The following is a 23287-nucleotide window of genomic DNA, read 5'->3' on the forward strand; positions in this document are numbered from 1 at the left end:
AAAGTTAATTATTTGTATCATGAGGGTGAGCATAATATAATAATATTAACAAAATTGGTTTCACCAATTTTGGACTTACCAATAATTAATTATCAATTATTAAAGCTTAAACACATTTCATGAATTTAATGGAAATTTAGTATATATTTCATGTAGCATTTTTTTAGTAAGTATAGCATAATCATACAAAGTTAACAAAATTGGTTTCACTATTTTTGGAGCTATATTCATTTTCCTACGAATTTTACAAGCTTTAGCTGAGTTAATGGTGCAACAATAATTATATTTCGCATTTTCTAAAATAACTGAATTGACAAAAATCTAAATGCACCAAATCTTTTTGTACCAAGGCTTAGCTAGCCACACCCATGGGTTGATGGGACCGGGCTTTTGACTCCGGTCAAATGGCCTTGAGGCCATGGTTACACAGCGTCGTGCATAGGGTGGCTTGCATGGTGGGTGCAGTCCGGCACGTCGACGGCGTGGGAGTGGCGGAGCTCGGATAGGGAGGGTAGCCGAGGCACACACACATGTGCCCATTCAAGGAACACATGGCTGACAGCGATGATCGGAAGGCGGCCCGCGACGCACATGGCAGCAGCGCGCGCATGGGAACAGGCCGAAGCGGCATGTGTTTTGGCCGGCTAAAAACAAGGGGAGTTGTTGTGTGCTAAGGCAAAACTAGCAGGCGGTCCTTAGGCCAAGTGCTTGGTCGTGGCATGGTTGGCGGCTAGAGGCGGCGGCGGCGCTTGGCTCCCATGGAGAGCCATGCTAGCACTAGGCCAAAGCAAAAATGGCGCGTGCAAACGCATGCTCGATTTGAGGTGAAGCTCATCGAGTTCTTAGTTGGGCCAAAGAAGTGGCGTGGTGGTGGTTTGATGGCGGAGGGGCAAAAAGAGCCGCTAGAGTTGGGGAAGAGAGGGCCAAGAGGCTTGATTTGGCTGAAAAAGGAGGGGGCTCGCACGTGAATTGTCGGTGACGACTCTTGGTGGCTCTCCTTCTGGCTTCGTGGGATATGGCTAGGCAGATTCAAGCTTGATGGCATAGAGCTTGGGAGGTGGCAGTGTGTGCACTCGGTTTCTCTCGACGGTAGTGAGAGACAAGTGAAGGGGAGAGAGAGATAAGGCAGTGCTAACCTTGCTTGGTCAAGGAATTCAACGCCGTCTAGAAGCAGCTCGGTGGCTGGCGATGTGGCTCGATGAGTAGCGTGAAAGTCCAATGGTGAACAGAGAGAGGGAGGTCAGTGGAGAAGATGATATGTGGACCCACCATGAACAGTGACTAACATGAATCAAATATCCCTTCCCCTTCCCTTCTTTGGTTCAATGGCAGGTCTTCCCATGCTCCAACATTCTTAGAAGAATTTTTGTAGGATACTATAAATCATGAGCAACCCATTTTAACTAGTTTGGCCCAAAAAGGTTGAGCCAAAATTGAAATAAAAGTCTTCAAATTTGCAACCTTTTCTAGCTTGCTCTAATTCTTAAGGCCTCAAATGAAATCCTAAAACTCTTGGAAAAATCACTAATACTCTTCATATGCCATGGAATAATTTCTGAAATTATTTCAAGCCCTAAGTTACACAGAAAATTTGTGAGTTCCTTTAGAATGCATCACTTCCTATTAAACTTAACAATTTATGTTTAATTTTAATTGCATGAAAAAATTGCTCAAACAATTAAACATGATGCTAATGATGCTCATGCATGCTTAATGATATGTTTAAGAATTTTGGGATGTTAGAGTTGCTTTCTTTGGCAATATCATGATAGCAGAAGGAGTTGTTGTAGACCTAGAGAAGGTAGGAGCAGTTGCCCACTGACCGCAACTGACCAATGTGTCAAAGATCAGAAGCTTTCTTGGTTTAGCATGGTATTACCGTAGATTCGTTGAAGGGTTCTCCAAGATAGCTAGACCTATGATCGAGCTACTCAGAAAGGAAAGAAGTTTGAATGGACACAATCATGTGAAAAGAGTTTTCAGGTAAAGGATAAACTGACAACCACCCTAGTGCTAGTCTTACCCAACATCCACCAAGACTTTGTAGTTTATTGTGATGTATCAAGACACGGCCTGGGATGTGTCCTAATGCAAGATGACAAGGTAGTAGTATATGCCTCTTGGTAGCTTAAACCCCATGAGCAGAACTACCTGACCCATGACATGGAGCCAGCAGCAACAGTTCATGCCCACAAGATTTGGAGGCACCACTAGATTAGAAACAAGTGTGAGATTTATATATATCATAAGAGCTTGAAATACTTCTTCACTCAACTAGACTTGAACTTAAGGCAAAGGAGAAGGTTGGAACTAATTAAGAATTATGACTTGAAAATTGATTATTACCTAGGCAAGGCTAATGTTGTGGCAGATACCTTAAGCCGAAAAGCTTACTGCCATAAAATCGGCACTAAATCTATAGTTTTGTGAAAGTATTGCTTAAATATGTGGTTTTGCGATAATTTTGTCAAAGTATCTGAAGTTTTGCGATAAAATTGGCATTAAATATGTAGCTTTATTAAACTATTACTTAAGTCTATAGTTTTGTGATAATTTTGTCAAAGTATCTGTAGTTTTGAGAAATTTACTCCAAAGAAATTTATGTGTTGTCCATGCATTGATATTGACAACAAAATGTTGTGGAAGGTGTCATCACCGGTACAAGAACACTTGATTCAAAAGGGCTTCACATAAGTTATATATGTTGGACCGAGCATGGTAAAGAGGAAGTCGCATAGGCTGACCATGATGTAGAGGACTATGGGCTCGACAACGGCGATTATCCTTCTCATGAGGATGAGGATGATCCTGATTATATGATTTTTGGCAATATGGACAAAATACTTCACCATGGAGGAGTGAATTAACTATGAAACTTTGATAGAGTTTGGTAAATTCAATTACATGAAGAATGACTTGAAGACACCTTTGTTCCTGGACTGCCAGGAGGATACAACTGCTTGTATACTTTGATTGAACTACTGAGATTGAAGGCAAGCAACTGTTGGTCCGACAAGAGTTTTATGGATATGTTATGTCTCTTAGGAGACTTACTTTCAAAGGGACATGTGTTGCCCAAAACCACATACCAAACGAAGAAGATCCTTTGCTCCATAAGATCCAAGTGGTTGTTTTCTTTATCGTAAAAAGTATGCTGACTTTACTGAATGTCTTGTGTGCGAAGCACCCCAATACAAGCCTAAGAAAGAATCTGATGGCAGTGAGGAAATTGAGTTGAAAAAGAAATTCCTGCTAAGGTGATGTGGTATATGCCAATAATACCTTGTTTTGAGCATCTGTTTGCTAACCCAAAGGAGGCCAAATAATGGTGTTGGTATTCGGATAAGCGTAATTAGGATAGAAAGCTAAGACACTTTAATGCATTTAGTGGAGGAACATAGACGTAGCCTTTCCAAACTTCGGAAATGAAATAAAGAATATACGGATCAAGATGAATATGGATGGAGTGAACCGTTTTGATAACATAAGAGCCAACATAGCAACTGACCTGTGCTTCTCTTCATTTAGAACCTTTCTCCTTAGTTGTGCATAAAGATAAAGTACATTATATTGTCCATATTTATCTAAAGGCACCTTGGCCTCCCTAGAGTTTTTTATTTTTATATTTTTTGAATTAAAAATTTAAATAAATAGATTCCTCATAGAAAAAATTACAAAACTAGGCGTCTGCAGCCCCCTAAGAGGGCTGCAGCCCTCTGAGAGGGCGGTTAGGCCTGCTAACCGCCCCCTTGGAGGGCGGCAAGGGGGTGCCCGCCTGTACCCAGTCCTTACCACCCCCTGAGGGGGCGGGTACGACTCCTTGCTACCCTCTCAGGGGGCGGTTAGGGGGCATGCCCGCCCGCACCAAACGGCCTCCACCCCTCCGCCATCCTCTATAAAAGGGGCTAAAAATAGCCCAAAATCATATTTTATTCAGAAAAAAGAAAAAAATTGTGAAGAGGGAGGAGAAGAGAGGAGATGAGGGGGGGAGGAAGAGAGCCCAGCGAAGCCCTGCTGCATTTGATCCACGGATTTGAAGATCACTTTTCGGTAAGTCCTTTTTTTTCTTTTTATTGTTGTTAATTAGTGCAGTAGTAGGTTTTAGACATGTATGACATAGGTTTTAGACATGTATGACCTAGGGTTTAAAAAATACTATTTTTAGTAGAAAATTGTCAAATTTACTTAGAACATGGTATGATAGTAGTGAAATATAGAATATTATTTTTACTATGCTAGTTTTGGAAATGTAGATTTTATAGAATAATAATTGTAAGGTTGTATTGTGCGACCTAGGAGCTAGCACTGTATGATAATAGGCGAACCTAGGATGTAGCGTTTAGAAAATGGTAGCGTTTAATTTCCACACGGTAGAATAGCTAGTAAATGTAGATTGTATAGAGTAATATTTGTAGGTAAGTTTGGGTAGGACTATTGTTGAAAACCTATTCTTATGTATGAATTGGTGTCGGTAAATTATTTTCTCCGATAATAAGAAATATAGTTTGTCGGTCTTAACATTGGTTATGTTTGCGAGTGTTTTCAGGGATGGCAGATAAATTAATTTTTCGGATATATTATGGTGAGGGTGAAATTAGGTACGGTCCTAACGGTGTAAATCTGTCTGAATTTCGTCATGTCATGAAGGGTCTTAGTAAAGCTAATGAGAGGACCATTGTGGGTGTGTGCAAATGGCTCATGCGGTTTTTCTAACTGGATCCGCAGCAACATGAGCTGAAGCTGAAAGCTGTCCTCAGCCGTGCTAGTCATGGATACTTTTGTGAGCTTAATTATTTTTTTCTTGTTCGTATCCGCATGCCGATATCATTTACGATGTCCATAGGGATGCAGTTGGTGCCATGGACCGCCTCCGGCAAGGCCAGCACCTCAGTGTGTCGGATATTGCAGGCTTCATCAAGCGGGTTTTCGACAAGACCGCGCACGCCTTGAAGCTTACCTTCTACCGATCCACCACAGATGTAGCTGGAGTGCCTCTTAGGTCTAGTGGGGTCCACACCGAGTTGTCTCGGCAGTCAGATGTACACCGCCATTCATCAGTGTCGGCACCCACACGACTCCTTTTACCACGTCATGCAGGCTCGGAGCAAATAGGTACGAATTTTTAATTCGCACGACATTCAAATATATTTGTTTCTTACTAGTGCATTGATTATTAAACTTTCATTAGGTGCACCTACACAAGCCTCGACACAACCTCGTAGACCGAGCCCTGTGCGTCTACCCTCAGGTATTGGGCGCCACCTTCATCCCCGTTTTTAATATATTCAGCAAATTAAGCTAATATTGTGCACATGTTACTTCAGTGATGAGGCCGGTCCGTCTTCAGCGGCCCCACACCCTACCGCACCAGCACCGTTCGAGCCATACTATGGCACGCCTGCCTGGCCATCTTCTGTTGCACCGGCATACCACGCAGGTACAATTGTACATTTTTTACTACTACTTTCATTTCCACATTGTTCATATCTAACATAATTATTTGTTCGTAGGCCCCTCCAACCTGTACACATGAACGCCAGGAGAGCCTTCACAGTCCTCGTACCCTAGTCAGGAGGATGAGGCTGGCCCGAACCCCGCGTACGACCTCGTTCGTGACTTCTTCGGGGGCACACCTGATTACAACGTCCTCCAGCTGTCCCAGATACCCAGTGCTCCCCTTCGGACACAGCCCACGCAGGACGAGGCCTCGACACCAGTGCTCCCTACTAGGCCTACCAGACAGGTTGGTCCACCCGACCCCCTCACCTACTCCAGGGGCCACGTGAGGGTCAACCAGGGGCATCAGGACCATGATGGGGGGCATGGCCGGCGATAGCGGGGGAGACAGCAGTAGAATTTTAGATTTGTTTTTGTAACTTACATATGCATATTCGATTCGCGATGTACTCCTACGTATTCAGACACGTGTACTCTTTATGGTCCACTTAGCATGTCGTAACTGCATTTCTTATTCCAAAACAATGGCATCCTAGTTGCATTTCTTAATCCGACATGACCTCACGCTACAGTGTATCATCCTCACCAATGTATATCTTACAAAGCTACTTATGCAACAAGTGACACCTCGCTTACTCTATCAGGAGTGTAACTTTAATCACGAAGTGACTATACTACTGAACTTTAACCATGACATGACAACACATGCCTCCTTAAGCAGGCTTTAGACAAGAAGTGACAACACCGGACAGCTTTTACCACACAATAAATGACAACATAGGTACCAATAAACATAGAATCTCTGCCCATCATCAATGACACAACTTTCTCATTCTTCAAGATAGAATCCAATGCTCCTGCCACCATCTAAGCCCTTGCACTCACTCCTTTCTTCAAGAGTGAATCCAATGCTCCTGCCTCCCCCAACCATAAATAGCCGAACCTCCATACGTTGATGCATCACTCATTTCTCATATCTCTCAAGTGCAATGTATTCCTCAGCTCCACCAAGCCCACCAAAGAAACATTGGGGGATTTTCATCCCTCAAGGTATCGAACCACCGATGTGCTTCTGTGGTGACCTTTGCAGGCTTCGCGAGTCGCAGGACATCTCATACACCTATGGGCTGCGTTTCTTCATGTGTGCCAACTACGAATATGACAAGCCTCAACATGGAACATATGAGTATCCACCGGTATAACAACAGATATCAGCCATATCTCTGTCGATTTCGCACCCTGTTTTACTAAACCGTTCATCTTGTTTTATTTGTTCAGTCCCCTCCACCGCTCTGTGATTTTATTCAATGGCTTGACAATGAGCAAAATGAGGAACAGAAGCAGTGGGTCGACATGAACATGAGGTGGAGAAGGGAAGCGTACGCACGTCGGAAGTACGAGCAACAGCAAGAGAAACTTCGCCTAAAGCAGGAGGAAGAAGAGCGCATGAGGAAGGCAGCGCACGACAATACCGTGGCTCAACCTCGGAAGGCTGAGAGAGTAAGGAAACGGGAGAGAGCCCACTGTGCTAAGGCGGTAGGTCCCGATGCCATCCGAAAGGAAAAATATCCTAGATGTACTCAGTAGAGAGTATCTAATGTAACCCGACATACTTCCACTCCCTAAGGCATGTTATGATTAGGAGCGACGCACTAATAAGTAGGTCTTAGTGCGAATTGTACATGCCACCTTCGTTTTTTCGCTGTGTCGTCATGGTTACAGTCTTATGTAATGTTTTCACCCTATGTTTAATACTATGTTTGTCGTTGTTCGCACCGCATACCCACGTAATATGCTGCGAGTGCTAATTACTGATTTTTTATTCTCCAACTATTACATAACCTACTCCAAATTCTCGCTTCCTCAGTATACCGTTTTCACTCCTCTTCAATATTTTTAATTCCAAATTTTCTTAATGATCTATTTTAATATATGATAAAATACAAAAAAAATTGTAATTTTTGAGAAAAAAAATTACCATTAGCACCCCCTCAGAGAGCGGCTAGGTTGCTAACCGCCCTCCCAAGCCCTACCCGCCCCCTGAGAGGGCAGTTAGCCTAATCGCCCTCTCAGGGGGCTGCAGGGCTGCAGGGCTGCAGATGACTAGTTTTGTAATTTTTTCCACTAAGAATCTATTTATTTAAATTTTTAATAAAAAAAAAACTCGGCCTCCCTACCCGGCCGGTTGCCTAGGCACCGAACTAAGTCATCCAAAACATAGGCCCATCAGGTCATCAATAGCCATGTGCGAGCTAAGCAGCCCCACACAGCCCATAAAAAATTAGCTAGAGCCTAGATTTGACGTGTATGTTGATTACTGCTGCTAGAAATTAGCTTTGACAAACAAGAGTTAGTCACTTGCAATTTGGTTAAGTATTGAGTGGTCCTCATAATTCTATTTTTTAATCCAGACCTCCCTCTAAGCTGAGCATTTTCCCCCTCGCAACAAATGTGAGATTTCTCAAAATAATGAATCAGTTACTTCCACACTCATCTATTTATTTTGCACTTCTTTTGAGCTTAAGAGTATATTTATTTTTCACGCAATCTTGTGGCTCCTCTTATCTCGTGTATCAATTGATGAATTTGGCTCTGAGTTGTGTGGCCTTGTTGTCAAAGCATGACTTTTCTGTCTCAAAAAGAATTTTGATGGCTATATTTGCCGCATTAGTCGAGGTGTTTCATCTTCTTTGTTCCGTGGTCACTGAAGACATGTTTTTTTAGTCTAATGTCCTTAATACTATAAAGAAAAATGTGTACTTTAATTAGTGTTAAATTAAGTCTTTTTTAATTGGTTTGAAGGTCACATTTACAAAAATTAGCAAAGGGCCCAACAATTGTCTGAGACGGCCATGAGACCCATAGCAATTGCAGTGACATGCATAAAGTCAGCATACTCATTTTTGAGGTGCAACATATTTATCTGTATTCTTCCCTTTCAGTTTGAACTTGAGCATGATAGAAGAGAAAAAAGACTTTGAAAACATAGAAGCTTCACATTAGAATAGGAAAAAGATGTACATTTACTCGTAGAAGAGGATATTCAAATAATTTCATAGGAATTTAATGGGAAAAAGATTCAACTGCTGCAAGAACATAAATTTTTCCTATATCCCAAAGGGGAAGTTATGAAACACTACAACACTAGAGAATAGCAACATAGCCATGCCATAGTTATCAAAATCATTGCTGGCCAGTTGCATATTTATAACCTAGTGCACCACTTGCTTATAAAACTCTTCTAATATATATCAGGAAACATTTGATGCATGAAAAAATATCTCTCTCTAGAATCTTCTGATTGTTTTTTTATTGCATGTGTATGATGGCAACGCAGTATATAACAATCTGGGGAATATTGGATATTTTGGATTCTCGACTACTTAAGAATAGCGAAGCTCTTTGAAACAGTACGCTGCACGATAAATTAGTATTACTGACTACCGAGGGCATATTTATTTTAGCTTGGGATTTTGAAATTTTTTTTAAAAAAATTTCAATAAAAATAAATGAGTAGATTGTACAATATGATTTTTAAAAAATAGTCTCCGTTTCTACTTACAATCCACAAACTGTCTCCTACCAACCATAAGAAAATAAAAGTGACGACACAAATCTAAGATAATTAGACTACCAATAGCATTACTATCCTTGAATCATTCTTTTTTTTTCCTCCCTATCCTTCTATTCTATTCATTCTCCTCCCAGCCGTCACTCCTCCCAGGTGTCTCTATACCCCAACATAAGGGATGAAAACAGTTCAAATACGAATCGAATAGTCTACTTTTCATATTATTATCCATATTTTAATACGAATACAAATACAAATATGAATATCCTCGAATGCAAATACAAATCGGATAATTCAAATCTGAATCCGCATTCGAATATCTAATCGATCAGATTGTATACAAATATCCTACACGTTTAACGACAAGAATTTTTATTTTGGTGCGCAAAAAGTTCATTTACATTTGGAATTATGAAATTTTAGAAATTTCATTTGAAATTTATGTCGGAAATTTAATTTTTTGGTCAAATTTGACTGAAATTTATTCAAATTTGAGTGAATTTGTTCCACTTTGATTGGGTCTGAATATATAAAATTTATTCACCTCTGAAATTTCTAAAATATTAGTAAAATTTGGTTTCATGGTTGATGGATACAGATATTATCCATTTTCACATCTGAATTTAAAGCAATTCAGATACATCTATTTTAGGGTCTGTTTATTTCAGACTGCTTCTAACTTTTGCTTTTGTCAAAAGCCCTGAAGCCAGAAACCCAAACAAACGAGTTTACTAAAAAATAGTTTCTGGAGAAATCAGAAGTTTACTTCTGAGAAAATAAACTAGAAGCTAAAAAATTAGCTGAGAGTAGCTTTTTTAAGTAATATGTTAAAAAGTTAAAAAAGTTATTGTAAAATCCAACAGCTAAAATTAAAAATAGTTTTTAAAACAACTAAAATCACAGTTTTTAAAAAAAGTCAAAAACAGAAATCTAAATAAACATTTCTTTATTACCTGTTTTAGAAACGATACGGATAACCATATTCATATTTTGACATATTATATGCTATCCATTTTTTATCCATATCCGACGCGGCTCCCCTCCCCGCTGCCCCTTCTCCGCCGCTGGCGCCCCTCCACACGCCGGTCGCCGCCGCAGCCACCTCCCCGCCGCCCCCACCAGGCGCCTCCTGCCGCTTCCTCCGCCCCGCTCTCAGCTCCCGCCTAGTGGTCGCGTCGCCCGATTCGGCCACCATTGGCGAATGGGAGGCCGCTCGGTGCGGAGCTGGACATGACCATCCCCCGGTGCCGCGGTCAGCGGTTCCCTGAGCTCAGCGGGCGGGTTCTCGACCTTGTGGGGCTCGCATTGCCGTCGTGGCTGCCTGGAGTGGGAGGTTCTGAGCTTGTGCTTGGTTTGGGGCGGCTTAGAGTGGGAGGTTCCCTGAGCTCGGCGGGCGGGTTCTCGAAACCCTAAACCCTAAACCCTAAGGCTCACGTTGCCGTCGTGGCGCTGCCTGGAGTGGGAAGTTCTGGGCGCGTGCTTGGTTTGGGTCGGCTGTGCAATGTCGATTTGTGGACGGTTCCGGTGTGTCCCTACGGCGGTCTCGGTGGCGTGAGTGCTAGCGCTAAGCTCGAGGGGCTGCTACGGCAAGCTGCTTCTTGATATGATGAGCTCGGGGCCAGCCGCCTGCCTCGGTTTCTCCGCGTGTTTGCTCGGTCGACTGCCAAAAACACAGCTTCTTGGATCAAGCCATGCACATTTCGGCACTTTTCGTTGGTTCTTGGGGGAAAGGTTGGAACTTTGAAGTGGTGCTTGGCGAGAGTGCTTAGCTCAGGATTCGGGCAGGATGAGGTCGGCGATGGCGCATCTTTGCCGCGATGGTCCGGGGTTCGGGTAGGGGTTTCTTCAAGCGGAGCTGGCTGCTGCTTCGTGGGAAGGGGAACGCTAGCTGGAGGAGGCGGCTGCAGCAACAGAGGAAGAGATATTCTGGGCGCAGGGGAAGCAGGCAGGCATTGCTGTTGGAGCATGGTGATGTGCTGAAGAGGAGCGGCTCCCGTAGTCAGTCCTTCGAGCTGCAACGGATCGAGCTTGGTGTTCTTGGCGTGGGTTGTGTCGGTGCTGGGAGATGAAGCTCTCCGCATCCAAGATGCCAGAGGTCTCGCGGGAATGTTCCAGTCATTGCTCACATGTTATAGCATTATTGATATTCACTGAACCTCCTCTTGTCTGTAGTCAAGTATAAATAGTAGCTTCACATGAACTCTACTTTCTACCTGTGGTTGGGAGCCGGGTCATCTACTTTCCACAAGGAAAACATATTGTAGTTACTAATACAGACACACCGCACAGCTTAATTATTATATAATTAGAATTAATTATGAAAAACAATGAAATAAAAGGTTAAATAGATATAAATATGTACTTAAAAAAATAAAAGTACTACGGATATTACACAACCAAAACAAACATTTAACTCACCATATAATCCAAGATGTCAAACAATCATCAGTTTTTTACAATTTAGTATTTTAAAATCTACAATCTGTAAAATATTTTTCAGAATTTCAAATTAAAATAAACGGGCTAATAACAAACGGGCCATGAAACACCTATAAAAAAAATCTGACAAGCATGCACAACAACACTCAACTTTGTTAGTTGATCTTAATTAGCTTTTATCATGCACTCCCAACTCCCAGTCCCACAGAAATCCACACGGTTGAAGGTCCATACCGGCATCCCACACGGCTAATAACGGCGACAAGGAAACCTAACAAGCTCGATCTGCTACAATCCTGACATCCAACGACCAAAAGTGTATCAGCGCAGTGATAGTGTATACGCGTGCGTGCATGCCTATTTTCCCGCAGCTGCTATAAATACAGCACAAGATGCAGTGCTGCCTCAAACCCATCTAGCTCAAGAAATTCCATAAACAAGCATGGCTTTTAGGTCGTCACTTTTGCTTGGTGTCGTCCTGACCTCTCTCCTGCTCATCTCCAACGATGTCTCTGCTGCTGCTGCTAGAGATCAGCTCACTGAACCAAATGGTATGCACATCTCTCTGACTCGTTGTTTCAGATTTGTTTGACAAGTAGGCCTATATACGTCGGTGTGGTGTGAATTGGTGACTCAAAGCTTAGCTTGCATGCAGAATCCGACGGGAAGAAGAATGTGAAACCTGCCGGTGGGGCTGAACTCAGTGACGAGAAGTGGGGACATGGGCATGGATACTACGGTGGTGGTGGATATGGAGGGGGATATGGTGGTGGCGGGTATTGGGGTGGATACGGTGGTGGCTATGGTGGCTACGTACCAGGACATGGCTGGTATGGTGGCGGATATGGTCATTACCCTGGCCATGGTGGTGGATACGTTAACGGAAACGGATATGGTGGCGGTGGTGGATACAGAGGATACGGCGGTGGTGGATACTATGAAGGATGGCACTAAATCATAAAATTACATAACAGTTATATGTGTAAAATAAGATATGTGTTGTGTGTCTTAGCCTAAAACTGTCTTATTTGTTAGTGTGAAGCATTTATCTCGTGGTTGAGAAATTAGAGAAGATAGCACCATGTGTATGTCAAGAATAATTGGCTTTTATATGTTGTGCCAAATGTATCTTTTCTTTTTCTTTGCGTGAAATTAAATAAACAAAGTGGGAAGACTATATTTTTCTGCTCTTCATTGTTGTCAAAATTGTTTTGATCTGTTCCGATGGTTGTTAATTAACTAGTTGGCTAGAAGGCAGGAGCCATGTAGTTTGTTTAATTGAAAAGAAGAGAGTAACTCAAATTCAACCTGAAAACTGTAAGATGATTCAAATCTAGTTTGAGGTGTGCGCTCACACGTTCAACTAATAGAAAAAATAAAAAGGTATGCAGTGTGTTTGATAGTTCATTCAGACTCTCGAATCATAACTAGGCGAGTCTTTTGCTAGAAAGCAAATTCTATAGGATCTTTTTATGAAAGATTTTATGTGAGATACTAATCTAACCATATGTCCTCTGATCTAACGACTGGGCTGAAGAGTAGAGAAAGAACACATGTCATTATAAGGAAAGAGATCTTTCGTAGAACCTGGTTTTTGTTTCTCTTTTGTTGAAGTATACTGCGACTGTTCTATACCGACTTATGCAAAAAACATACTAATTTATGCAAAAATAAGAAAAACTCCCAAAATTCTACAAATTTATGACAATAGTTAATTTTATTTCATCAAACCCTTCAGTCCTCTTGCAAATTTCTTTCTTTTGGATCATAGTCGTCTTTCAGTCTTAGCAGCTGCCACCGCCGAACGAAGCAACCATTCATCTTTTCCTTCCCCTGTCACTGTATTTGTCTCCGTCTGTAAGAGAAAATTGCAAAAAATTGTCTGCAACTCGGGTGTTTTCACTTATCTACCTACATCTAATTTGTTGCAGCCTAACACCTGAAAAGAAATAGACTTCCAGAAAAAAATTACTTTTTTAGAGGAAGGAAAATTTTACTTTTTGCTTACTGAATCCCCAGCCCATAACGAGGATGGGCCGAAATTCGACATCGGCCCATGCAAACAAGGCCTGAGTGACATTCAAGGACTTATTTTTTCCAATTGTAAGAAATTTCGCCTTCGGCTCCAGGCCTTCGGTTCGCATAGAGATATTTTTGCGTACCCGTTCCGTCGGCTACCCTTCACCGCCGGCCGCCGCCACGCTGCCAATCCCGACAGACATGGACTCAGACCCGGACGTTGAGCTCCGTGGCCTCGACATCGACGTTGACCTCGACCCGGAGGACCTCCAGCCGTCGGTGCCCCTCAAGAAAGTCCCCGGCGGCGACCTCTTCGAGGCGGCGCGCGCCGGGGACTGCGACCGCCTTGCGATCCTCCTCGAGGCCGGCGCCAATGTCAACGCGCGAGACCGCTGGGACTCCGTCGCGCTCTACTACGCCTGCCTCGCGGGCCACGCCGAGGCCGCGCGGATGCTGCTGGAGGCTGGCGCTGTCTGCGCCGAGCGCACCTTTGACGGCGACCGGTGCCACTACGCCGCCCTCAATCTGCGCCTCCGCTGGCTCCTCAAGAGCTTCGAGGCAAGGCCGCCGCCGCTCGCGCCGCTCCCCGCCGCGCTCCGGGCCACCTTCCTCGCGTGCACCGCCAACCGCGCCGCCTTCCTCGAGATGCTCCAGGGGAGCGCCGGCGCCGAAGCCGCTGACCTCGCCGCGGCCGCCGGTGAGTGATGCTTGCTCGCATTTCTTTGATTGCTCGTTCTTGAGCTATGTTGATTGCAGGTGGAAAGATCGGATTTTTTGGTGCAATTGTGATTTTTGGGATGCTTGAAATAGGATTATCAATTGGGGTATTATTACTCGTATAAATTGATCATAGGAAGGATACTTCATTTTCTTAATGTTCCTAATGCTAGCCATTCATCTCGTGTACATGCAAATGTCAGTATGGGATGATTGGGAGTAGAAAAAACCTGAATTTCTGTAGCTTGTATTCGTACCTACTGAAATGCATGATGCGAACTCCATTATTTGGGTTCTTCTACAAGATCCATCTACATCGTTCTTGATATTGTGCACACTCAGTGAGCTACTCACGATATCATATCCGTATCTGGGGGCTGCTGCGCTGCGCATAATCAAGGGTTTCAGAGTCTAACAATGCGAGTTCATCTATCTATATTCAAATGCCAATGTGAGGTGATATGTCTGCTTAGGTTATTTGGTCTAGCATAATGTTCAAAAGTTAGATAGAAGATATGATTAAGGTAGTAGTTCTGCCATGTTTTTTTTGTAATTCTGAGTTGTTATTTTGTGGCTTGTTTCAAGCTTTAGTGTAGACAGGAGGTACATTGTGGAGTTTTGTGGTAACATATATTCTGAATAAGCAGGATTTGGGCCAAAGGATGATCCATCAAGTGCTTGTCTGTTTCCTCCTGACATTACATTCTACGTGGATGGAAAACCTATTGAAGCTCATCGGGTCATTCTTTGTGCTCGATCTCTTTTCTTTCAAATAAAATTCAAGACAGACTGGAAAGACAGGAAGGAAGTGAGATTTTCTAACCAAAAGTTGTCTTTTGGCGCTTTGTACAGCCTCATCCATTTCTTCTATTCTGATAGACTCGAGGTAGCTGTGGATGACATGGAAAATCTGGCGCGGATGTGCAAAAGTTGCAACTGTGAGGAGTTGCAAAAGATACTGGAAAAAGAAGTTGTGCATCAGAAGTATGCGGAGTACAAGTCAGCGAGAGAACTGGATTTGGACAATTCACAGAAACGATTCATTGTACAAGCGCAGTCCTTGCCGGAGGGAGATCGCCTTCCATCAGCGCTGCAGCGTATTCTACAAGACTGTCTAGCTAACTCAAGAGAAGAAGACTATTATAATGAGGAATCAATTGAGAAGTGTAGAAACTTGAAGAATGATGATCTTGCCGATCTTTATATAAAAGTAGGTGATAAGCTTTTCCATTGTCATCAGGTCATTTTAGCCTCGAGATCGGAGTACTTTAGAGCCAGGCTATCTCGAGCTATTGATTTCCTTGAAGGTAACTGTGGATTTCAAGCAGCTCAGAATCTTCCACTTCTTGAGGAGCATGACTTGAGTGCGGAAGCATTTGAAAATATGCTTGAATACATGTAAGATCCCACTGCAGTTTACTTCCTTGACCACTATGTTCTTGCTATTGCCATTTTCGGGCTTATTTGGGTTTTGTGTTGATTTTAGGTATACCGATAAGCTAGAGCATTTGGATCCTGATCAGGTAAGTGTACAAAACATGAGTTAGTCACCTCTTCTTGTGATAAATATTGAATAGATTCCCTTTCTGATGAAACTAAATTCATGTACAACTATTCCAGGCTGAAGAACTATTTGATGTTGCATCTAGATGCTTGTTGTATATTGAATAGATCCCCTTTTTGATGAAACTAAATTGAAGTACAACTATTCCAGGCTGAAGAACTATTTGATGTTGCATCTAGATACTTGATGTATATTGAATATATTCCCTTTTTGATGAAACTAAATTCAAGTACAACTATTCCAGGCTGAAGAATTATTTGATGTTGCATCTAGATACTTGCTGTTTCCCCTTAAGCGAGTTGTAGCTGATATGCTGTTGCCACATCTCGAATGTGCTTCTCCTGAAGAATTGTGCCACTGGTTAATGTTGTCAGATATGTATGTGCTCTCCATTCTTGTTTTTGTTTGCGAATAGATTATTTAGTATGCTACTGAATCTCAATATTTTGCTTTGGAATGCAGATATGGTGTTGTGAAAATAAGGGAGTATTGCTTGGATATCATCGCTTGCAACTTCGAGATGTTCGCAGACACACGGGAGTTCAGAGCCTTGCTTTTGACACTTCCACCACCATCCGGAGACGACTCATTGCGTACTAGTCGTCCCAGTGCACCTGGGACTGCAGGCAACACTGACCAAGGCAACATTCTTGATGATTTGCGCGAGAAGTGGTTGATAGCAGAGGGTTCTGAGCTAGACGAGAGGGATGAGAGTGCAGCTCTGTTCGACAAGCGGTTGGAGGCGCTTATGCTTGTTGCGGAGAAAGAAGCCGATGAAGACGACACTTGATTCCAGTTTGAGCTAGAACAAGTACCTTCTTGTGCAGCGCTGTTTTGGTAGTCTCCACTGAGTGAGTTTTTTGTGAATTACATGTTTAGATTTTGTTGTACAAACATCAAACAGAAGTTGACAAGAACTTAATATCTATTCTCTACACAGAACAAAGAGTAGCAGAGACTTCCACGGGTCCCCTTCGTTGCACAGAATTTCATCGTGATCCTAATAATCTAAAAGCTGGGTACATACATGTTGGATTTGATCTCAGTTACATGATGATTACCCTAACAGAACCGAGAGAAGTAGGGAAGCCCGTTCCTCGCGTAAGGGCTCTGATGAGGGTGTAACTAACACATTGGTTACAATATCACCCCATGTAAAACAATATAAATAGACAAGGGGTCCGACGGGATGACAATCAACTTACGCAAGTTTAAGCCGCCTCTCCTCATATCTAAAACCCTAATCCAATCTTTAAGGTACTGAGACTAGGTGAAGATCATCGTCGCCACTGCTACACCTACGACGATCACATCACAACTTAGCGCCGATGCCGATCATGATCTTCACATGCACTAAGCCATCATCAACCTCTTCATGGCATTTGTGGGCTTAGGTCAGTCTTCATGGTTCTGCATCTAATGTGTGTTTGATTTTAGGGCCTAATTAGTGTCGGTTTAGATGAATTAGCTATTTTCATAATCAATTAAGGCTCGAATTAGATGCCATTAAGCCCAATTTCTTTTCGGTTTATGCTTAATATTGATGGTTGATGACATGCATGTGTGTTTATGGCTCGGATTAATCAAATCAAGATGAATTCATGTATACATGTTCATGAATTAGATCAATTCAGCTTGGGTCGGAACAATTGGTGACAATTTATAATATTTTGAGCCTTAATTGGTCATTAGTTAGCATTGTTGGTATGAGATCAAGGTGAATTAGTTTAGGATCAATATGGTTTAGCACTAATTGATCTTTGGTCAATTCAATTAGGCGGCTCTTATGCTTATGTATTCATGAATTAGGCTTATATCTTGTGTTTATGTACATGTTTATGAGAATTAGGCTTGGATAGATGATACTTATGCATGTATGTGTGTTTGTGTGGACCAAATAGGATCGGTTTGGGCGTAGTTAGCTTGGGAAAGCACTTAGAAGGAGGGGAATCGGGGGAAATCAGAGAAACCCTAATGTAAACTCTAAAGAAAGTCCCTATTCCCCAATCCGAAAGCCAAAAGCAAAATTCCCATTTAGAACCCTAGAATAAGCAAGCGAGTGGGAGAAAGACTTACGGGTTTTTGTGCTCCTCATCGCCATTACGCCCGTCAGAGCCTCATGTTCTTCTTCGGCGGGACCCCCACTCCTCTTCTTCAGTCACGCGTGCATGAATCTTCCGGTTAGACCCTCCTCATGCCATCACCGTCTTCTTGCGTGCATCGTTGATCTGCCAGAGAATGTCGCCTTTACACCGCGTGCACACGTCGCCTTCATGAGACCTCCACAGACCGGCTTGATGGAGCCTCGCACAACTGTTATCGCACGTGCATGCTGTTGAGCCGACCCATGGCGGCACCCTGCCTTGCTACTCTTCTCTCTCGCCAAATCTAGCTCTGGCGACCTCTCCCCTCTCATGGCGGCTACCTCTCTCGCTCTCTCGCTCTCGTTGTGGCCACGGTTTTTTTTGGAGAGAGACGAAGGAGTGAGGGTTAAGGTTCCAGAGCGAGTGGTGGTTTTGTCCCAGAGAGAACGGCGATGAACTGTCGATCGAGATCAACAGCCAGGAACTCGTCGTGTTCAACATCAGTTATGGGCTAGATTAGAAGGGCTGGCTGGCAAATCAACCTAGCGCGCATGAGAGATGGCCGGGCCGCATCCAACGTCCAGGCACTCATCGTATCTACCTCGATGGTCGCAGGCCGGCGTGGTGCCAACAGGCTGAACTGCCACGCGGGCATGCTTATGGGCTGAAAGAGATCGATGTCGGGTGGGTCGATTTTCCCTGAGGATTATGGGTCATTTTCATTTTATTAGGTTATCCATTGGTTTTTTAATCTCTAACCTTTTGTGCATCGGTTTGTGCCCCCAAATGAATAATGTTTAATGTACAAAATTCATGATTATTTCTCTAAAGTGATTTTTCTAGTGAACTTAATGCTTTTCTTTTATGAACTGGTTTAGTTGAACAATGTGGCCCAAAATTATGAAATTTTATGCTCTAAAATTTATGAAAATTTCTCTGGATAAATTGGAACCTCGGGAAAATTTATTTAGAGAATTTTGATGTCTTTTTGGCCGTGGTTGCATACTAACCAACGTTGTTTGTAATCATATGCTAAATTTTACGATTATTTTTATGAAGGTCAATAATTACTTTGTAACCAATGTTGATTATAATTATGTGTCATTTATGTATTTATTAAATTCTTTTTCGTCTTCTGCCCTACGGTGATATGGATTAAAATTGAGTTTTGCATGTTTTTAATCAGACCAATATAGATTAATTTCATACAAATATTATTTAATGATGATTCTTTAATTTTGCCAAATCTTTTCCTCGGCTCTTAAAGCTTCCACCCCTGCCACCACAATTGATGGTATCGATCAACTTACGGGGAACAACTTTCCCGTTTGGAAAGCTAAAATGATAGTTGTCCTTAGCATTTTAGATCTTGACTGTGCACTCAGGGTTGACACTCTCACTGCTCCCGTCGTTGGCGCGAAGAATTATAAAGAACTTAAGAACAATTATGATGCACTTTCTAAGAAGTGGGAGTGATCCAGCTACATGCCACTAATGATAATGAGAACTCGATATCAGCTGATATAAGGGAAGCAATCTCTAACTTAGAGAAAGCTAAGACATATTTGGCGTTTGTGGATGAGCAATTCGAAGGCACCTCTAAGGTTTATATTAGTACACTTATTTAGAAACTTCTCAACACTAAGTATAATGGGTCCGACAATATAAGAGAGCACAACATGGTGATGACAGACATGGCTACCAAGCTAAAGGGTATGAATATGAAAATCTCTAAGAGTTTTCTTGTCCACTTCATTATGACTTTTCTCCCTCCTGAGTTGTCTCCCTTCAAGATCAACTACAATACTCATAAGAAGAAATGGATCATAAGTGACTTGATCATGATGTGTGCCAAAGAGGAAGAGAGGTAAGGCTAAAAATAAAATTTTTATTAATCAAGTAAGCAGCCATAGGAACAAAAAGAAACAAGCGTATTATAAGTCTAAGAAGATGTTGCATTTCGTGGCCAAGCACGACAAGATAGTGCAGAGGGCGCCCCAGGCACCTACTCCTTCTGCTTCTGACACTGAAGAAATTGAGGATGACGAATGCCACTTCTGTCATAAGAAAGGACATTAAGAGAGAGACTGTGCTGATTTCCTAAAGTGACTCACAAGAAAGGGTAATAACATAATGACATTTATTAATGAACCTCCTTATGATAATTTCTCTTATTGTGAATTGACTCAGATACCGTTGTGCATGTTGTCAACTCATTACCCCAACCGATCACTTTACACATTGGTATATTGGAATTAGAATGCATTGCGAGGAAATCCAGCTACATTTCTCTGAATCAATACGAAGTTCACAGGGAAACAAGATGCACCTCACACTAGCGTACTGACTTGATGAATGGAACGAAAAGAATAAGGCTGCAGTGCTACACTCAGAAAGTCTGAAACTACCTGAAGAAAGTGAGCAGAAGCGTCCATGCCCGTGTTGAACAGATGAATCAGTCAGGACTCCGAAGCACGCTGCTCGTCAGCTCCACAGCCACTCCCGGCGGATGTCGAATGTGTAGTTCATCTCCACGTAGCACTTCCGGTCATCGTCGAGAAACTGGTGAAGTTAGAAAACAGAACATATCGTTCATTGAACTCAATATTATGCAGATGCAGGTGAAGTGAACATTGCTGGGTCGTGTATCAATGTTCCAGATTTGCTTACTTTTGTCCTTGCAGAGTACGATCCCCGAGCAAATATTCCGGATGGGGTGGTTTCCTCGGGCGTCAGGTAGGTATAGGGCTCGGTCTGAGGACTGAACGTGCCAAGCATCTCCTTGCTGCTGTCCACTGTAAAGACGATCAATTGACCTTTGATCCAAATAAATCAAACCATATCGCAATCATGAGAGAAGAACAAGTTCGGCTCAGATGCAGGGCACTCTCCAGCATCGTGCTGGATATAAATTTGCTTTCTTGACTGTAAAAGTAGAAATAGATTTTGCATGCATGCATGTCGGCAGTGGAACTTGGCAGTAGCTTCTTGTAGCTTACGTCGGTGGGTCAAGTCGGCAGAATGAGATGAACTTCAGCCAATGGCGGTAAAGAAAGAGGAGCCTACTTGATTTTTACTACTAGCTGTAAAAGTAGTTTGCTCAGCTAGAATTATCCAGCATGTAGGGCAGCACGAGTAGTACAAGATTTAGAGTGTGCTAGTTCGTATATGCTTGACTCGGCTAGCTGCTAGCTGTGTGTTAGCTTTTAGTCGGTTTTGTTTAGGACGGTTCACGAGCCTATATAAGGGCTTGTATATCTCTTTGTAATACAACCTTTGTGAAATGAATGAAAAGCTACACTAGTTTGTAACTCCATTGGTTTCTCCCCTTCATATTTCTTTCCTCCCAAAATTAAATAGAAGTAGCAATTTGAAATCAGAGATAGTTGAGTTCCTTTGATCCCCAGCACATCGTGCAGAGGCAAGTATAAAACTAGCACGAATATCAGAAAAAAAAAGAAAAAAGTCAGTGGTCAGGATTCAGGACTATTCGCCTAAACCTGATACGGTGAAAGGAACCATGTAGCCATGCCAAGAAGAAACTGTGATCAAGACAGGGCATGTACCTCTGATGCCTGTCTTCCAGACGGTGTTGGTGTAGCAGAGGCCGGAGACGATGTTGGCGCGGACGGAGAAGATACACTTGAGCCTGTAGGCGCTGCCTTCCTTGAGCGTGAACCACGGCCCCTTGCCGTTGGGCTCCGCAGGCAGCGGCAGGACGATGTCCGGCCAGGCGGGCGACAGGATGGAGAGGCTCGTGATCCTCACGTCTGGCTCAGCGTCTCTGCATCCCGTTTGGCGCGTGACAAAATGTGAGCTCAATATGTTTCAATTATATATATCCTATGTCCTTGTAAAGATGCGACAGCACTCATTTCATTAAGGGCACAAATCAGATAAAGAAGAATTCAGTAATGCAGAAAGCTTAGATGAGATGAAAACCATGGATGGTTTCTGTGGATGGATACAGGCACTGAACCCTGATGAGAGAAAGGTAGTTTATCATTATGCTGCGTGCGTCCTCTCCTCTGCCACTGCTGGAAGACATTGTATCATTGCCCTTCACAGCGCTGATGCCTTGAACATTGTCATTGACCACCAATCTATATAGATATACTAGTACAGTATAACATACCAAGGCATCAGAATGAAGACGGCACTGCAAAGTGCCGACGGAAGGCATTTTTAGTTACAAACTTGGCCTGAAATGTTTCGTTGCAAATGATTGGCATAAAAGGTCGCCGCCGTGGCACGCCCCACGGTCTTTTCCGTGCTACCCGACGCAACGCACATTTCACTTTTCCGCACCGTCCGGGTGACGAGAACCTCCTGACTGATTAAGCGATCGTTTGGAGTTTCATAGGACTCCTGCCGCGAAATTGCCATGTTCCGAACAAGTCCTCGACAGTGTATCCTCGCGATAATGGCAGCCATCCGTCTAGGATTTCAGAATGTGCTCGCTCTTCAGTTTCTTTGCGAAGCAAATTGAGGGAGCGTGTTCTCACGCACCAACCGCACCGACGACGGGAGCCCAAGAAAAGGGTCGTAACGAGAAACGAAGAAATGAGGGAAGCATCAAGCAAGCAGTTCACCAGACCACGGAAAGATCAGGTATGTGATCGCATGCGATTCAAACTCTTGAGTGCGTGTGCGTTTGCGTCCGCGTCCTATGCACTATCGGTCATGCATCAGCAACAAGCACGTACTCCATCCAAATTGAAGGAACAGACAAAAGAACAGACATGAAAAAGGATCGAAAAGCAATGCCAGAAGTGTGCGCAGCTTTCGGTTTACCTCCAATGGAGTTCAAATCGACGCTGCCCAGGAGCTGCTCCTTCCATCTCCTCAGGCTCTCAGCATCCTAATCAACAAGACAACGCCAAGGAGATTGTGAGAAATTGACGACGCAACTAAGCAGAGTATTTTTGTTCGGGAACTAATTAAGCAGAGTATTCACTAACTAGTGCTGCATAATTAAGCAGTAACCTGAAACTGAACGGGAGAAAGAACTAATATTTACGTGAAACTAACTAAATTATACTACTGCATAGTTAAACAGTAACCTGGAAGAACGAAACAAATCAAGAACAGGAGAAGCAAGAAAGGAGCGAGGTCACCTTGTCCTTCCCCAGCTGGTCCTTCATGCTGACCCTGGGCCCGAGTTCGATGGCCTCGGCCGCCTTCCCGTCCTCCTTCTCATCATCCTCATCGTCGTTGTGTAATACTGAATTTCTGAAAAAAAAAGAGAAGATGTTGACCAAATTTTGATTTTTTGATCCGTGGCTCGTATCGACGATCGGAGACCGTGGTTGCGTTCATCTCGTCGAGACGAACCCATTTTACTATTTATACGTCCGTTCCGGGCACTTTGAGACATGTAGCGAGTCTAATAAATTTAGATCGTCCGTTTTTAAAAAAAAGAAGGAGAGATAAGTA

At 43.0% G+C, this 23287-nt stretch overlaps 3 protein-coding genes across 6 annotated transcripts; 2 read left to right on the forward strand and 1 right to left on the reverse strand.

Moving 5' to 3' along the window:
• The first annotated feature begins 11862 nt into the window (after positions 1–11862).
• Positions 11863–12659, forward strand: LOC133931259 (glycine-rich cell wall structural protein-like). The gene is made up of 2 exons (XM_062378108.1): positions 11863–12018; positions 12123–12659. The coding sequence occupies exons 1-2, from the start codon at positions 11910–11912 to the stop codon at positions 12419–12421; spliced, it is 408 nt and encodes a 135-aa protein (XP_062234092.1). The 5' UTR covers positions 11863–11909; the 3' UTR covers positions 12422–12659.
• Positions 12660–13577: 918 nt separating this feature from the next.
• LOC133930375 (BTB/POZ domain-containing protein At2g04740) lies at positions 13578–16702 on the forward strand. Its single transcript, XM_062377010.1, has 5 exons — positions 13578–14183; positions 14851–15601; positions 15690–15726; positions 16012–16145; positions 16230–16702. The coding sequence occupies exons 1-5, from the start codon at positions 13688–13690 to the stop codon at positions 16555–16557; spliced, it is 1746 nt and encodes a 581-aa protein (XP_062232994.1). The 5' UTR covers positions 13578–13687; the 3' UTR covers positions 16558–16702.
• A 2728-nt stretch (positions 16703–19430) lies between these two features.
• Positions 19431–23069, reverse strand: LOC133930376 (rho GDP-dissociation inhibitor 1-like). Of its 4 annotated transcripts, none has more exons than XM_062377015.1 (6): positions 22969–23069; positions 22646–22712; positions 21418–21635; positions 20522–20646; positions 20260–20413; positions 19431–19649 (listed from the first exon to the last, which is right to left on the reverse strand). In XM_062377015.1, exons 2-5 carry the CDS (start codon positions 22690–22692, stop codon positions 20336–20338), a joined length of 468 nt encoding a protein of 155 aa, XP_062232999.1. In that variant the 5' UTR covers positions 22693–22712; positions 22969–23069; the 3' UTR covers positions 19431–19649; positions 20260–20335. The 4 variants fall into 4 exon arrangements, with proteins under 4 accessions (XP_062232999.1, XP_062232995.1, XP_062232996.1 ...); XM_062377011.1 differs by having other exon boundaries at positions 20522–20667; XM_062377012.1 differs by lacking the exon at positions 19431–19649 and adding an exon at positions 19726–19908 and having other exon boundaries at positions 20522–20667.
• Between the last annotated feature and the right edge of the window lie 218 nt (positions 23070–23287).

This window comes from Phragmites australis, chromosome 10, assembly GCF_958298935.1.
Source record: "Phragmites australis chromosome 10, lpPhrAust1.1, whole genome shotgun sequence".
NCBI classification, from domain to species: Eukaryota; Viridiplantae; Streptophyta; class Magnoliopsida; order Poales; family Poaceae; genus Phragmites; species Phragmites australis.